The sequence below is a fragment of the Suncus etruscus genome, chromosome 8 (assembly GCF_024139225.1).
Source record: "Suncus etruscus isolate mSunEtr1 chromosome 8, mSunEtr1.pri.cur, whole genome shotgun sequence".
In the NCBI taxonomy this organism is placed as follows: Eukaryota; Metazoa; Chordata; class Mammalia; order Eulipotyphla; family Soricidae; genus Suncus; species Suncus etruscus.
Genome location: NC_064855.1, coordinates 47,841,782 through 47,860,722, shown reverse-complemented (window position 1 = coordinate 47,860,722; position 18,941 = coordinate 47,841,782). Strand labels below are relative to the sequence as shown.

The 18,941-nt window shown below is 35.0% G+C and overlaps 1 protein-coding gene across 1 annotated transcript in view; it reads right to left on the bottom strand.

The window, feature by feature from the left end:
• The window catches only part of FRY (FRY microtubule binding protein), a 344,446-nt gene that overhangs the window by 202,121 nt on the left and 123,384 nt on the right, over nucleotides 1-18,941 (bottom strand). Inside the window, 4 exon segments of the mRNA XM_049778737.1 lie at nucleotides 6,153-6,254; nucleotides 7,791-7,889; nucleotides 7,983-8,075; nucleotides 11,714-11,882. Coding sequence (XP_049634694.1) covers nucleotides 6,153-6,254; nucleotides 7,791-7,889; nucleotides 7,983-8,075; nucleotides 11,714-11,882 — 463 coding nt within the window.

The window sequence follows — 18,941 nt, the reverse complement described above, 5'->3', positions numbered from 1 at the left end:
AAACTTCCCTAGGCCAGAAACTATGTGTGACACTAAGAACTCCGAGTGATATTAAAGAAGGCCTTGAGGAAGAGTTTTTAGGTGAGACAACTGCACTTGGTTGTTCAAATGATGAAGCTGATTAAGAGTGATCCTGTTTTGGAAGCTGGGAATAGTATCTGCTGATGCAAAGGAATAGTAACTTATGAGACTTGAGGGAAAACTACTGTTTTAGTTGTTTCATTTTTAGTATAGGCATTAGATATTGAATTTTATAAAATTCATAATTTCTTTAGGATGATTAAGGATTAAGTTTATCTTGAAAATGTTTACTAGAAAAGATGAGTCACATAAATTCTATGGATAAGGTATAGGAAATTTTTCTTTAGATTTGGGAAAAATTTCTCATGCCTCTGTAGTTTTAATGTGATGATTATGATAAAATTCTAAATTTCCTTATTCATTTGGATCTTTTTATAGATTATAAAATTATATTATCTGTTGATAGCATATCTTATTTTCATTTTGGAGGCTCTTGAAATGTGCTTTATGATTTGATAGTATGTATTACCTTCCCCTCCCATTAATCTTTATAATTACTTATGTAGCTATAGAAAAATAACCCCAAGTATTTGAAGCATGTATACATTAGAGAAATTTTTGCCTCTTAGCAAAAACAGTTATGATTAACTAATTAACAACTGTTTTGATTGCTTAAAGAAACTTGGAACTAATGAAATTGCATTTAAAATACTCTTATTTAAAATTTTTTTTTTTTTTTTTTTTGGTTTTTGGGCCACACCCGGTAACGCTCAGGGGTTACTCCTGGCTATGTGCTCAGAAGTTGCTCCTGGCTTGGGGGACCATATGGGACACCGGGGGATCGAACCGCGGTCCGTCCAAGGCAGCGCTGGCAAGGCAGGCACCTTACCTTTAGCGCCACCGCCCGGCCCCAACTCTTATTTAAAATTTTCAGAAATTCCTATTTAACCATCATTCATAGTGTGAACTTCTGCCTATAAGAGAATTTTGATTGATCTGTTTGAGTAGGAGCTCCAGTCACACAATTGGTTAGCAAGCGGTACTTATATAATCTGATTAAGTATATACTAAGTGACTTATATAAACTAAATAAGGGAAATTCAGAAAGAAGTAGCAATTTCTATCTGTATTGAAGCTTCCCTAAATCAAGGAATACAAGCCCTTTTCTGTTGTATTCTTGTGTCTTGTATATGGTAGTTTCTCTGGGGAGGAACAGCATTAAGTTTCCTATATATATTGACTTGTTTACTTTTTATAATACTCCTGAGAGCCTCACCAATTATAAACTGCAGAACAAGAACTGTGTAAATTCACTGTTACAGAAGTTTGCTTTTAACCACCTTGAAAAAAATATTTACTTTTTTCATTTACTTATTTATATTGATTAAATAATAAAGGCAAAGTAGGCCAAACAATAGAAATAACATTGGACTGCATGTTAGAGATAGTTACATGTGGAAATGCCCGCAAATTTTGTGAAAGTGGTCACTGTAAATTACTGTTGGATATCCCCAGAAAGAGGATTTTGTTTTCAGCATATTTAAAAGCATACGTCTATATATCCACTGTTATTATATTTCACAGGTAGTTTGAAGAAAGTGAATGATTCTAATCTTGGATTTCATAATCAGCTTTTATAGCCAGTATAAAGTTGGTGCTTAGAACAACTTTAATGCAGATTATTGTGCAATTATGGTTAATTCTCATAATAATATAATTAATACTAACCACTTCACCAAAGTAAAGTGTTTTAGAACAAAATGGCAAGGCACCAAGTATAAACAATTGTAGGAATTTATCACTAAGTACTTTTCAAAAATTCAAGTAAAGCAAGTATCAAACTTATAAAAAAATTAAACCAATTTTCTAGGAAGCTAAGAAAATTTGCACATGCAAAATGACCTGCATCATGATGCATCACTGTTAAATCATATTAAATTAATGATAAAAAAATACTGACTACTGCCAGGGAAAAATGTGTGACCTAAAAAAGCAACTCTGTGAAGCTTTCATCAAAGTCATTAGAAATATAGGTTTGGAGAGAGTGGAATACCATATAATTAAGAGATAAATACTACCAGTCAAGAACACTTTATCTTCATACTTGTCATTAAAATATTATGAAGAAAAAAGTTTATCTAAAAGATAAACAGAGGGGACTGGAGTGATAGCACAGTGGTAGGGTGTTTTCTTTGCACGTGGCTGACCCAGGACAGACCTTGGTTCAATCCCTGTTATCCTATTTGGTTCCCCATGCCAGGAGCGATTTCTGAGCACTAAGCGTCATGGTGTGTGGCCCAAAAATCAAAAACCAAAAATAAATAAATAAATAAATAAAAGATAAACAGAAGCTAATGAAATTTACCTCCATAAAACCAGATCTACAAGAGGTAATGCAAGAAGTTAATCTATATAAAAAACTTTTTAAAAAGTCTGAGCGAGTAGACAGTCAGATACAGTAGTGATATGAGACCTGCAACAATGAATAAGAGGGTCAAAGAATAGAATCTATATGTGAACACAGTAATGACTATTCTATTCTAGGATATTTGAAACATTCCTCATAGTAACCTTAAAGCATACTTTGGATGCAGAGACACTTAGAAAAAAAAAAAGGAAGAAATTGAATCATGTGACAAAATTATTCAAGTGGAAAGGTAAAAAGAAAAAAAGGGGGAAAATCCCTATTTGGAAATAGGGACCAGGGGAAATATACAGAGCAGAGATCATGCTTTGCATAAGTTTGATTCTGCTCATAACCCCACATTGCTGAGAGAGAATGATTCATACACAGCAACAAGTGAAACTTCCAGAATTGCAACCAAAAAAGTTAACAACCCTAGACACTGAAAAAAGAATAAGAACAACAACAGAAACATTTAAAACAGAAAACAGAAGATGAAATAATTGAGAAAAATCACCTGTATTAATTTCTACATATTAGTAAGTAGTTAAATATTTTTCATCAGTTGCCTTAAATTTGATTAATATGTGAGTCCCTAAAATATTGGGTTAGGAAAGACACAGGTGAAAATTACATAAATGGAAGATCATATTAAAAGACCAGTGGGCACATTAGTAGTACAGGTGTAGGAAGCACAAGTGGGAAGGGGCCATTGTTAAAAAAATTTTTGAGAAACATTGATCTAAAGCAATCTACAATTTGTATTAAAATACTAATAATATTTTATTATTTATTTTTATTTATTTATTAGTATATATTTTGTTTTGGGTCATACCCGACAATGTTCAGGGTAACAACTGGCTCTGCACTCAAGAATTACTCCTCTTGGTGGTGCTTAAGGCACATATGAGATACTGGGGAATGTTGCACTGGTGATGGGGGGTGTTCTGTTTATAACTGAACCCCAACTACAAACATGCTTGTAATCATGGTGCTTAAAGATTTATATTAAAAAAAAGGGGGGGGGCGTATAGTTAGCATGGAGGTAGGGCATTTGCCTTACATGCAGAAGGACAGTGGTTCAAATCCCGGCATCCCATATGGTCCCCTGAGCCTGCCAGGAGCGATTGCTGAGTAGATAGCCAAGAGTAACCCCCAAAACCAAAAATAAATAAATAAGTAAATGAACCTAGGTAGGCTGTTTGTAAGACAAGCACCATACTGACTGTACTATCTCTCGGCCCTAATACTTTAAATTACTAAAAACATTTAAAAAGGAAATAGAACAGACTATTTTATCCTTGGCATGGAGCCACAAGAGCTCCATGACCAAATTATTCTAAGAGTAAAGAATAAAAATGGAGGCACCAAGTTCCTTAACTTCAAGTTACATTACAAAGCAATAGTAATAAAAAATGTTGTATTGGAACAAAAAAGACCAATGGAACAAACTAGAGAGTTCAGAAATAAATGTAGCTATAGATATCTAATCTGTGATAAAGGAGCCAACTCCAATAAAATGAAGAAAAGAAAGACCTTTCAACAAATGGTGCTGGGAAAATTCAACTACACCATGCAAAAAGATTAAATTTTATCACTACTTCACACCATGCACAAATAATACCATAATGGATTAAAGATGTAGATGTTGGACTCTAAACCATAAAACACATAGAAGAAAAATAAGGTGAGATACTCCAGAATCTCAACATCAGAGATGTATTTGGATAAAAACTCTCAAAAGCTAAGTCAGCAAAAGCAAGAATAAAAAAGTGGGACTACATAAAATAAAAACCTTCATACAGAACAAATTAAAAAAATAAAAGGTAACCTAAAGTATATGTAGGTTATATACATACAATATATTTATATATATTCATATTTCAAGAACCTTTATCTAAAATTATTTTATCTAAAATTTAGACAAAACAACCCCATAATATCAAAAAATCATCAATCGAATTAAAAAAGACGCAAAGGACAGAGAGATGGCCCATACATGCACACAGAAAAATGTCATTCCTTAGAGAAATGAATCAAAGCCACAATTGTATATTATCTCACACATTTGAGAGTGGCTTACATGAAAAGGACTGGAAACAGTGCTATTAGTGGAAGTGTAAATTCATATAAACATTAAATTTAATTTTTAAAACTAAAAATGGAAATACTAGATGGTGCAGTCATACTACTTCTAAGCATTTAAGTGGAAGATAGGAAAATATACATATATATTATATATAAAAAGAGTAAATCATGCCCTTTGGACAAACTGAATGGAACAAAACTTGAGGTTATTATCTACTACAGTGATGTAACAGTAAGGGAAACAACTGTCAGCTGGTTTCACTCATATGTAGATTATAAGCAAATAAGCCAAAAAAATCAATAATATTAACTGTATAAATGGTGGTGGTAGCTAAAGAAAAGGGAAGTGGATGGGAGGAACATACAGAGAGATAATGTTGACAAAAGATGAACTAAACTTCGGCAGTGGCAAGTCCATATATAGATAGGTCTAAAAATCTTTTAAATTCAACAATGAAAAACCAATTTTGTACATACATATATATAAAAGATTCAGTGTCCATGACACGTTTGGAAACAATTCTGAAAAATTCATGTCAATTGAATTTATACTAGGAATGCTTCTCATTCAACTAATTTATCAATGAGACATAACAGTTTAAAATTTATTTACCCTATTAAAATCAAAGTGATTTTTGTTTTGTTTTGGGACTTCCCTTATGGTGTAGGGGCCACGTGGGTTATAGGCTATTCTAGGGGAGGCGTGAAGTATTGGGGATCAAACCCCAAGTCCCTCTGAATGGTTACATGTGCTCCAGCCCTTTGAACTTTTAAATTTTTTCTCCCTTTAAAAGTTTATCCAGAACTTCACACATGTAGGGTGAATGCTTTACTGCTCACTGAGCTATATCCCCAACGTCGTAAAGTTGATTCGAAAGTTGACCATCATGGTTGTTTAAATTGTAGGCTCTTTGTTTTCAGGGGCCATGACAATACCCATTCACATCCCATGGCACCCTGCTGGCTACCTCAAGAGCAACACTTAGGACTGATAAACTTCCCTTGAATGAAATATCTTCCACTGATGACAACAGTGATAGGTAAAAAGAGTTCATATTACTTAGATCAACCCTCTTGAAGACTCAAACAAATAGAAAGAGAAATACAATGATGGAAGAGAAAGAAATCAGTTTTTGAAACCAAATCAACAGTTTTGTCTCAGCTAAATGAGGTTTCCTACAACATTAACAATCATGTAGATTAGCTGGAGCAATAGTTCGGTGGGTAGGGCATTTGACTTGTATGCAGCCCTGATGGATTTGATCCTCAGAATCTCATATTCTGAGATTCACTTAAGCTCTGAGTCCACCAAGAATAATTCCTGAGTGCAAAATCAGGAGTAGCCCCTGAACACACTGGATGTGGCTCCCTCCCCAAATCATTTAGCTAAAAAATAACAAAAGATGCATACAAATCACATTTAATGCCATCATGAAAGTGAAAATTATTTTCACTAAAACTTTGTGATTGCTCATTTCCTGATCACTTCCTAAAACCATGAAAAAATAATTTTTAGTTATTACAATAAAGTCTACCCCTCTTCACTGTAAATATCAAGAATAAACAAGAAGTACATAAGCCAGCCTAGGAATTTTTATATATATATTTATACAACTTTCATTGTCTAAAAAATACTAACTTTAAGGTTGGATAAGCAGTTGTTAAGGAAAATGTGCCATCTGTTCAGGAACAGTTGCTTCTGACTGACACAGAGCAGACAGGTCACCAGCGGGTATAAGGCCTGAGGAGAAAGAAGATGAGGTCACAGGATAAATTTTACTTCAGCAAAATAGGTGGAATACTCTCCCTACCTCAGAAACACTGCCTTCCAGCTCCTGTAGGCTTGATTTGAGCAGAATAAAACAGCAAATCTACTGAGGATTGTGCAAAGGCTAACATTTTGCAAACCTTTACTGGTAGTGGTGTGGATAGGATAATCTCAACAGATAAAGAAGAGTTAGTGTTCATGAGTGAAAACCTAATTCACTGATTTAGATTTCTCTGATGAATTTGAGAAACAGTTTCTCTTATCAGTCTTAATTCACAGAAATAAAAGCAGGAAGACATAAGAGTTTTTATAAATATTATTGGCTGTTTTTCTCCTAAATATCTCCTAGTTTGTCCTTGTCTTAGAGGTAGGTATATATATTTTCTTTTACATGAAATCTTCCTGTAATTAAAAAAGATTCCTAAAAGGAATGTTATTGCACTGGTAAACTCCAATAAGCCAAATTTAACCACAGGAGGAATTTGCTTACAACCAAATAAACAGAGGTGCTACTGTGCTTTTCCTGCCTAACGGGCTGCTTTCTTTCAGAGACTGATGGATGGCTGCTCAAAAAATATATATATATAAATAAACCTCTGATCATTTTTCTGATCATCTAGTATATAACTTTATGACTTCCCCCTTCAAATTAAAGTGAGTAAAGATTTTGTTTTTAAAGAAAAATGCAACTGGCTCATTATTAACTCAAATGAACTAAGATTGCCATCATCAGATACTGTGCTTAACATTCTTATTCATGAGTTTATTCTTTTTTTAAATTAATTGAATTATAAACCAACTTTGTTTAGTTTTTAGCTATATATGGTGGTGCTCAAGGCACCACCTGCATCTATGCTCAGAGATCACTCCCGGTAGTGCTCAGAAGACCATGTGCAATACTAAAGATTGAACCCAGGCTGGCTGTGTTCAAGTCAAACAGCTTACCTCTGTATTATCTCTCCAGCCCTTAAGATAACATAAGATAATTGTAAATTACTCTTATAATTAATGTTAATGCCAACAACTAATCTCAAAAGAAAAACCAAAAAGCAAAACCCTGAATATTACTTAACATTAACTAGAAAAATGAGCAAATTTTCATCACTGTTCAGCAAAGTGACATGGAATACCTGTTCCTATAATGGTGGCAATGTTTACATTTAAACTTTTCCCTAAATTTATGAATAACCACCTAAACAACTTGCTTTCTTATGAGTTAGAGGTGGTATACCACTTTTGATCAGAGTGGGAGGAAAAGCTTCAGAAATTAAAACAAAACCCAAGTTGAACCAATCTTCAAAATATACTATGAACCCTTTAAACTGAAAGGGTCATCTGAGATGATATGGTCTGATCTTATATTATCCTGAGCCAGTCAATTTTGAAATACTACTTCTTTTGAAGGAATTGTAAGTTATTCTCCTATCTGGGAAGCCTCTTAAAATGATTTTGGACTAAATATTGCAATCTCTGTAGTACTGTGTTTTAGATTTTTTCATAGATACTAACCAAAGAATGTTTCTTTCGAGAAGAAAGTTCCAATGTGGTATCATATAGACTTTCAACGAAGTTTCTAAGGCAGGGAACATTGACTTCATTTTTAACAGCCTGGAATAGAGATGAATGTTAATACTGTCTTTATGAAGTAGGTGACTTCCTCATCCAATTTGAAAAAGTTCTGAAGATAAAAATGTAACTCACAGCAGCAACAGGGACAAGAATTTCAACAAAGAGTCCAGCCAAGGCATGCTTTATATCTTTGTCTTTGACCTCGAGGAAATAATGTGCACATTCCTAAGGGGTAGAAAAAGGGTAAATTTATTGTCAAAATAAATTGAAATGGACACATCAAATGTATAAACAAATTTATCCAATCCCTATGGAAACAGTATGATGGTTTTCAATAAACTCAGAATTAAGCTGCCACATGACCCAGTAATCCCAGTTATGAGAAATTAGCCCCAGAACAGAAAAAACATTAATCCCAAAAAAGACATGTGCACACTACTATTCTTCACAGCATTAGTACAAAAGCTAAAAGTAGGAATCAACCTAAATGTTCAACAATGGAATACTACCTTTCATTGTAGGAATGAAGTAATCATGCAGTTCTCTGCAACATGGATGGAACTGGAACTAGATATTATGTTAAATGAAGTAAGCCAGAATAAAGATAACTACAGGATAATATTACTTATATGTGGTATTTAGAAAACCCTCATGAAAAATATGCAATGGTTTAAGGGGATTGTCGAGAACACTGTTGGCCCTAGAGTATAGTGAGGAGAAGGAAAGAAACTGAGTGTAGGTGGAGAAAGACAAGTGTAAAATAATGGAGGGAAGGGCTAAGGGGACTCAGGTGGTGTTAAGAAATGACAGAACTAACTATCTAATTCATGGAGTCAATAACAATGAAATCATGAGACCCAAACTTTGAAAACCAAATTGAAAAATGGGCTGGGGTGGTGGGTATTGGCATGTGATGAACTATGGGAACATTGGTGGAGGGACGTTGACACTGATGGTGGGATTGGTGCTAAAACATTGTATATCTAAAACCCAACTATTAATAACTTTGTAAATCACAATGATCTAAATTAAAATGTTTTAAAAAGAAAGAACAGAATTTAATATTCAAGCCACAGAGTCAATAAGTATGAAATCATAAAACTCAAACTTTAACAACCAAACTTAAAAAGGTACTTGTTATGATAGCAGAGGTTATGGGGGTAGTGGTGGTGGTAAGTAACAGACTCTGAGAACACTGATGGAGGCAGGTTTACAGTGGTGGTGGGTTTGGTGCTGATATATTGTATGTCTAAAACTTAACTATAAATAATATTGTAAGTCACAATGCTTTAAACAAAAATATTTTAATAAAAATCAAAAACCAACTTCAAATAATAGTTCTTAATTTAATCATATACAATAGACAAAGACATATCATAAAATTAAAATCACAGGATTTAAATCATTGTATTTAAGTTCATAATGAGCCTGGAGCCTATCAGCTATATGTGAAAAGAACAAATGAGCTACAACCAGTAAGCTGATATTCATTCACTGAATTACAGGTTGATTCACTTAGCCATTCATTTCTAAGTAATTTTTACTGACTACCTATTGTGTGCAAAGCTTGGCCCTTGATGAATATACACAGTTACCCAGAGAAGATAAACATGGGAAAAGGGATAAGACTTGAAGCTTATTTTTGGCATGAATAGCCTCAGAGCTGTTTACTTGTTAGCCCTGACATTTTAGGTGTGTTTATCATTCAGATAGATTCATAAGCAAGTTTGGAATGCTCCTCTCCCCCTAACCTAAGACAAGGAAATGATGGGAAGAGTTCCTCAACAAAGAATGCCTTTTTCTGTGGTCTACTGTCTATGAAAGTTTCTTTTTGGTAGTCAGGAAATCATTTGGAGAGTTGGCCTGTCCCAAATTATGTCAGCACCTTTAATCTTTACTGGTCTCTCTGTTAAGAGCTTGCGGAGGTTATTAAGGTTTTCAAGAAAGAAAATTAAATACTCCATGTATTTATTGTGACATGTTAGTATTACATTAGATATTACCACTAAATGTCAGCCAATCTTGGGACCATGTAAACAACTAAAATCTCTAGCAAGTCGATATTATCTAAGACATCAGTCACACATAGACAATACCAGCATGCAATGTTTTCCTAGTACAAAAAATGTTATGGTTTCCAGAATTAGGCTCCCTTTCTGCTTTATTTTGCATAAGTCTGTAAGTACTCAAAGCATTATTTATAGCCTTGTTGAATACAGTTTACTTAACATGTAATTTAGTCATTTAAATGTACAGCTCAGTAGCCTTTATATTCACAACCGATATCTAACACAATAGCCAAATCTATAAACTTTACATTAGAAAAACTTCAATTCTTTATCTAGAGACCCTCCCTCTTATGTCTTTTCCATCCTGTACAGATTTAATCTATTCTAATAATTTCATATTAATGAAACTAAATAATATGTGGCCTTTTGGGGTTGACTTCTTTCACTTAATATAATATTTTTATTTTTATAATGTTTATCCATACTTTGTTTCCTTTCATGACTGAAAATATTCCATTGTATGAATATATTTTGGTTATGAATTTATCAGCTGATGAATCTAATAGAGTCATTTCTACTTTTTTACTATTATGAATAATGTTACTATGAACATTTGCATCCAATTTTTTTCTGGGATTATATAGTTCCATTTCCTTTGGGCAAACATTAAGATGAGGACTTGCTAGGTTATACAACAATTCTAGATTTAACCACTTGAATAACTGCCAAACTGTTTTCCAATGTGACTATGACATTTACATTTCACCCAATACTGTATGACTGTTTCAATATCTCAGTCTCCTCATCAATGGTTGTCATCTCTTTTACTACTGTTATCCTAGTGCATTTGAAGAGGTACTCTATTTTATATGCCCTATATTTAATCTCTAAATAAATATTCTCATGAAATCTGGTTCAAAGCAGCATTACAAAATACCTTCAGATGTTGAAATCTCATAAAAGTTATAGAACTGATAAGCCCTCATTAGCAGTAATACTTCTGTTATAAACATAATGACAAATATAATGATAAATTGTAACAGATACTTTAAACTATTTAAAATTTTTTGGTTTGTTTTTGGGCTACTCCGGTGGTACTTAGGATTTACTTCTGGCTCTGTGCTCAGGGATCACTCCTTGCAGGTTTAAGGGACCTTATAAAGTGCTGGAACTGAACCCAGATCAGTCAACTGAAAGCCAACTGCTGTACTATTCTCTCTAGCCATTAAAAGAAAAATTTAAAAATTAATACTAAAAAATAAGATGGTTTTGGAATCCCTCAAATAGTGCTCAAGAGATCCTGGAGCTATTGTTGGCAATATTTGGTCCAGCAGTAAGACCCAACAATTCAAATGCCCAGCAGATTTGTGGGCCACAGTGTCGCCCTATAGTTCTTGGGGAAACCACAAGAGCTTTGGGGGTCTCCAGAGGACCATGGAGTTCTATAGATTGAACTCAGGGCCCCATGTATACAAAGCATAGGCTCTAGTCTTTGATCTAGCTACCTGATCCCTAAATGAAGATATGTTAAATTGAATAAAAACATTTATTTATTTATTAAAGTTAAGAATGCACTACATAACATAACCAATATCATAAGTAATTTAATACTTATATTATTATATAAACTAACAACACAACCAATATTATCAATTCTAGTGCACGTAAAAATATGGCTATATTTTAGTCAAAATAATATGTAGATGATGGACAAAAAGAAGGAAAAAATCAACAAGACTTAAATCTACTTCCAATGACAAAAATTTAGAAATAATGTGCTTGTAACTTAACTATTTACTTATAAACACTAAAAACATTTCAATTTGCCCTTCCTTCATTTACCAAATACATCACCTGCATAAATTGAAGAGAAGCCTCAAAATCCTCCACTGGATACATCTTAATTCGAAAAAATTTCATCCCCATTATCAAACTGATTATGCTTTGAACCATATAAGGGCTCTGTTCCTTGTGCCGTAGTTCTTTTAGCTCTGCCATAAATTTCTTCTTTACAGCAGGGAATCTGAAAAAAAAAAAAAGCACATGTAATATATCAATAAAGTATAGGTGATAGAGTGTAATGGAACCTTCCAGCATCAAGGAGTGACAGGACACAAAGAGGATTTTCAAATCTGTAAGTACAATGACACTCATTTTATTAGAATTCAGTATTGGAGATTGATTCCAGTGTTCAATCTTCTCCTTTCTTATATCATTCCATAAAATGCCCAGTATCATCTTCAGATAGGGAGAAGACCTAGGGTGAATTTGTATCCTACTGACATGTTCTAACTTCTCAACTGAGGCTGACAGCTTCATTTCCTCAGGCTGAGAAATCTCCAACACACTTGCAGTTCCCAGGTGCCTGAAGCATTCAGTTGTGAGAAGATGAGCAATTCTGACAGTCATAGAAATAGAGCTACATTTATTTCTGAAGCTTTGTGTTATTTCTTTCAGAATTTGAGTTAACATTTATTGAAGACATTTCTTGGTTGAAGAAAAATTGAACTCAAAGCTTAGTTCAAAGACGAATAAGCTTTCTACCACATATTTAGTATTTTATAAAGAATTTAAGATTTGTATATTACTTAAAAGTAAAATAACACTAATGATAATAATACTAATTACAATTATATTATTATATAAGATTTGAAAGAGACACCCCCAGAGGATGGAAATCTAAGAGATTCTATGGGTAAAGGAACATGTGCATAAATAATACCAACTATTTCTAAAATGGGTGCTTTTTTTTCCGCTCCCATAATGCTAAGAGCTTACTTTCATCTCTGCTTCAGGATCAGTATTGATCCTTGGGGAACTGGGGGGTGGGGTTTGAACCCAGGTTGGCCACTTGTATTACTTCTGTACTATTTCTCTAGTCCTGGTTGCTTTGATTATTAAACTAAAAGAGAAAAGAAAATAATAAAAGAAAAAGCATTTATAAGAATCATTGTATTTTGTTTCTTGAGAATCTTAGCTTGCCTAACTGAAAAGGGGCAATTAGGAGCAAGGTAAAATTAGAGAGTTACAAAATATTGATGACAAAAATTAAAGACCATCTTAAACAACCTCAAATTTTGGAACAAAACTCGACATCACATCAAGAGTAGAAATTTTATAAAAACTAGATGGTAAATATATATTGTGCTACTTCAGTACAAGTAGTATCTGGCAAGTTCCTGTAAAGTCCTACTTGAAAGCTTGCAATCTTTCAATTTTGGGCTTAAGTGTGATTTTTCTAAATAATTAATGCATTTTTCTTAATGGTTGTTATCCAGAAAATATTATTACATATAAAAATATCACAATAAAAGATCTTAAGAAGGCAATAAAGGGAAAAATAGAAATAATGTCAAAATTTAAATGCCTTGTAAATGAGATGTTCCCTAATGTATAAAATGCCAGCATTATAGATTTATATAAAGCATTAAATTTAAGATAGCACCTTGAGGACTGTGAGAAACTGAGTGCTGCCTGTGTGTGTTTGTCTCCTGTCCTGTCTCCTAAACCTCTTGGGAGTGGGCCAAAAAGGTCCTAGAAAATTCGCTCTCCTAGAGGCTCATTCAAGGGGCCTGAATGCCAAGGCTGCTTCCTAAAGTGAAAACCGGCTATAAGCAGTAATTCACAGAAGGCAAGTCCCCTGTTTGTGAAGTCAGGATGCTACACCGGCCCAATGGGGCCCGACTGTGAGAAACTGTGAGTGCTGCTGTGTGTGTTTGTCTCCTGTCCTGTCTCCTAAACCTCTTGGGAGTGGGTCGAAAAGGGCCCAGAAAATTCTATCTCCCAGAGGTTCCAGAATAGCACTTAGCTCCGCTTTGCTATGAGGCCATGCACTCATTCTAAGGAAAGAATGCCAGTGTAACAAGAAGAAAAAAAATCACACTAAGAAATGAGCTGGATTACTGAAGCCCAGCATCTCTCCCTGGACTGTCTACTCTGCTGCGTGCTCCCGCCGAAGATTTGATCCTGTGTGAGGCTTCATCCACCGAGGGCTCCCCTTCCTTGGAGGCAAGTCAACCCACCCAGAAAGGGCGGAGCCAGAGGAACGTGGCCACGTACATCATTTAGCCAATAAAAACCACCACAACACGTAGAAAACCCCACAATAAAAGTGTGACAATGGGGAAATAACACAGGCCAGCATCAGACATAGAGAATGAAGATGACAATTCTGATGAGCAGAAAACGGCCAACCAACTAATCAATCTCTCAAATAAGGAGTTTAGACAAGAAATATGAAGATGCTCAAAGAACTCAAGGAAACCATGGATCAAGTTGAACAGAACGCTAATAAGAACCAAGAAAATATGAAGACAAAAATCACAAAACTCCAAACTGAAATAACAGGTCAAATAACAGGCCTGAAAAACTCAGTAAATGAATTGAATGGCAAAATAGATATGCTCTCCAACAGGCTAACATAAGCTGAGAATAGAATTGGTGCTGTGGAAGATGAGATTAATAACAACTCTATACAGTGGAAGAAAATGGAAAAAATACTTAAAGAAAATGAACAGACAATGGAAAAATTAGTCAAAGAATGGGAACAGATGAAAATAGAAGTCTATGATAAGCTCAACAGAAACAACTTAAGAATCATTAGAGTCCCAGAGACCCAGGAAGAAAATTTCCAGGAAGAATAAACGGTCAAGAACATCATTAAAGAGAAAATTCCAGAGCTAAAGAATATATGCCATCAAGTCCTGCATGCTCGAAAAGTACCAACCAAAAGAGACCCGAGAAAAAAATACCTCAAGACACATCCTAGTCACAACGACGAATCCCACAGATAGAGACAGAATTCTGAATGCAGCAAGATCAAAAAGTGAAATTACATTCAAGGGAACATCCTTGATTTTACAGCAGACCTGTCACCAGAAACACTCAAGGCCAGAAAGCAGTGGTGGGACATAGTGACAAAACTCAATTTATTAAATCTTCGCCTAGAACAGTGGTAGGCAACCTTTTTTTTCCAACTGAGCCAAATCTCGCCAAAACCACGATTGAAATTTATTTTGAGAGCCACATTTTGTTTTTGTTTGTTTGTTGTTGTTTTGTTTGTTTGTTTTGGCAGCGCTCAGGGGTTACTCCTGGCTCTATGATCAGAAATTGCTCCTGCAGGCTCAAGGGACCATATGGGATGCCGGGGTTCAAACCACCGACCTTCTGCATGAGAGGCCTTACCTCTATGCTATCTCTCCAGCCCCGAGAGCCACATTTTTAAAATCAAAAATACATAGGATGATACACTGTTTTTAGTTTTAATAAGTTTTATTGAGAATATTCTGCTTGCAGGTATCCACATAGGTTGGGAGGATACAAATAACACAACTAATAAAACAAAAACTTTAGAACAATATTATTTATTGATAACATTAGATTACATAAAATTTGCCTTACATTGTAGAGAAAATTACATCCTGACAATGACTGACAAAGTCACAAACACTAATGTGAACACATTGGCCTTGCATTTCCTTGGATAGTTTGAGTAAGTCAGGTTTGTATGTTGTTGTTTTTAATTTTAGGCACGATTCCAGGTTCTCGTCGATGAGACGTTTTCTCAGTTTACTCTTGATAAGATTCATGCTTGAAAATGATTGTTAGCATAAATATGTAGACCCAAACAAGGAAAGAACAGCAAATACTAGCTTTTCTAGTTGATTATATGAGTCAGGAATACTATTCAAGGTGTTAAAAATCAACATATCTTCCTTCTCCAGGTCTTTCAAAGCACACCACTTGTGCTGTGAACTAAGTTCACATTTGTGTTTCTCCAATCTTTCTAAATTAGCACAAAGACATTCAAATTTCGAGCTCCACAGTTCTTTGTTTTTTAAATCCAGAAATTGCATTTCAAAGTTGCCAATGTCGATATTAAAGGGAGAAAAATTTAATTCTGTTACATTGGCATCCAGAGGTTTTTAACAAAGGCCAATGTTGCTTTGCTGTTTCTGAAATCCTGAAACCTCTTGAGAAAAGCTTCCCTCATATTTAAAAGTGCTGTTTTAAAATAGGTAATGTCAATATCAGAATTATTTCTTGGTGATGTTTCAACAGGCTTGGAAGGTGAATCAAAGTTTCTCTGTCAAAATCTTGAGCAAAAACAGATAATTTGTTTTCAAATGAATAGCTTCTTCTAACATCGAAAAAATTGTGTTTCCTTTCCCTTGTAGTTTTTGATTAAGCTTATTTAGATGTGAAGTAACATCCACCATGAAATACAGTTTTTGAATCCACTGATCGTTTGTTAATTCTGGATAGTGAACACCCTTCTCGAGGAAAATGCTTTGATTTCTGATAATAACGAAGCAAAACATTTTAAAACGTTTCCTCTTGATAACCAAAATGTGCTGAAAATTTGAAACCCTATAATATGGATATGAAACAGGTAAAAGAGAAAAACCTTTTTAACAATCTTTAAAAGCAAGGACAGTGTTCCAGAGAAAAGTAGTGATTTCACTGAAAAGAAAAAAAATCTATTGACACTTTAGTGTGTGCTGCAAGAAACAAACTAAAATACACACAAAAACAAAAATGGCACTTTGTTAAAAGCATATGATATATTATAAAGGAATTATGATAGAGTTCCTGAAACATTTTAAAAATAATTTTTTATTTACGCATAATTTTGTTACAAAATTATTCATACTTGAGTTTCAATCATAGAATGTACACCACCCTTCACCAGTGCACTTTCCCACCACCAATGTCCCTTGTTTCCTTCCCCTTCACTCTCCTCTGCCTATGTCAGGGGCAGAAATTTTGACTTTTATCTCTATCTCTCTTTTCCTTTATGACATTGAGGTTTGCAAAATTTCCTTTATGACATCGTGGTTTGCAATATTGTTAATTAAAGGGTACATTGAATGTCATATGAATAACATATGAATGTTATCTATTTTCAGCATCCAGTTCTTGTCCAGAGTGATATGTTCCAACTATCAATGTCATAATGTACCTTTCTCTATTCTAACTGAACTCACCACTTTTTATGGCAAGCTTCCTATCATGAACTAGTCCTCCTGTCCCTCATCCCTGTTTTCTCTAGATATTATTACCATATTGCCATTTATTGTTCTTATATGCCACAAATGATTTTTCTGTGTCTACACCCATCCTTCTAACTCATTTCATTCAGAATAGTAATCTGATGTGTTGATGTATGTACAGATGATGCACTGTGCATGGCGCCATGTTTTTGTGTAGTCACAAGAAACAGAAGTTGCACAGCCGTACATTGTATCCACTCATTGTATGATAGACTGGATTAAAAAAAACTCCTTGCTTAACTAAACTCTGTGACAAATGACACAGTAAAGATAATTTGTGAAATTCACAATTGTGATCAAATCCAGGCTATTCAACACCCTGGGTGAGAGTATGGATGCCCACTACTAGCATCTTCTCCATGAATAAGTAAAATGGCTGTTCAGGGTAAGAGTGCTCTCTGTCTTGTTGACAAGAGGGAAGTAGTGCAGTTCCAGTGAGAGCATAACTCTGACTTTGTACAGCTCCAGTTGGACAAGGAATGGGGTAGCTAAGCTTGTATATTTGACAGACATTGTTCATTTTCTCTATGAATTTAATATTTCTCTGCAGGGAAGTTTCACAAGTAGTTTTACAGTGAGATATAAGATGGATGTGTTCAAAAAAGAATCTGATTCTCGGATAGCTATGTCTGAGAAGGAGATATTGAAATGTTTCCACTCTTGCAAAAAATTTCTGATTGGCACTTATATTATGCAGAAAGTCATAATCAATATGAAAAGCAGCATTTATGGGTATTAGCTCACAACTTTAATCATGAGTTCTCTGAACATGTGAGTCCATAGAAAAGAAAACTCTGGGTTGAGAATCCCTTCATGGAAGATGTCCACTCTTGTGCAAAATAAAATATGTATTTTAAGATCACTCCAGGCACTGTATTTCTAAGCCCCACCCAACCTGGTCTGAAGAAGCAGGGTAGCAGGAAAGAAATAATAAACCAAGCTAGCCAGGAAAGGATGATCATGGAGTCCATGGCTTTTTACCTTGTACTTTGTGCCTCGAGCCCAAAAAGCTAGAACACCTCTTTCTTTATTAAAGCCAATTCCCAATACCAAGAGGCTTCAGACCAAGCTAGCCAGGAAAGGATGCCATAGCCTTTTACCTTGTACTCTCTGCCTCCAGCCCCAAAAGCTTGAACACCTCTTTCTTTATTAAAACTAATTCCCAATACCAGGAGGCTTCAGACCAAGCTAGCCAGGAAAGAATGATCATGGAGTCCATAGCCTTTTACCTTGTACTCTCTGACTGGAGCACAAAAAGCTAGAACACCGCTTTCTTTATTAAAACCAATTCCAAAAACCAGGAGGCTTCAGATCAAGAGAGAGACAAAAGTATATATTAAGTGAAATTTTACATATCAAAGGAAGAGGTTTAAGAAAGGATGACATCTGGGGAACCCCTTTGTTTAGGGTTGATACTGGGTATCATCTTACACTCTTGGAGCCAGCCTACAGGGCTGCACACAGGACAAGCACTGACAGAGGCTAGGAGCAGAGTCCGGACTCCTGGAGCAACCACCTGGCACAAAGAAGAGCCAAATTAAAAGTGTAAAGAGCCATATGTGCCTTGCGAGCCTCAGGTTGCTGACCACTGGCCTAGAATACTATACCCAGCAAAACTCACTTTCAGGTTTGATAAAAAAATACATGGTTTCACAGACAAACGACAGCTCAGAAACTTTACAGATTCAAAAGCAGTCTTAAGAGAAAAACTAAAAGACCTAATTTAAGACAAGACTGACCAAAAGACACACCAAATATCGATATAAAGATGGCACTAAATTTCAGGAAAATTCTTTCTCTCAATGTCAATGGACTAAATGCACAGTTAAGAACACAGAGTGGTGGCTCCCTGTGTGTGACACCAGGCGGGGAAAATCCGCGAAAGTACACCGGCCCAGTGGGGCTCAGCTGTGAAAGACTGAAAGAACTCCATTGCAACAAGAAGGAAAAATCACACTAAGAACGGCGCTATATCACAGAAGCAAACATTTCTCTCTGGACTGTCTTCTCTGTTGCATGCTCGGGCCTAA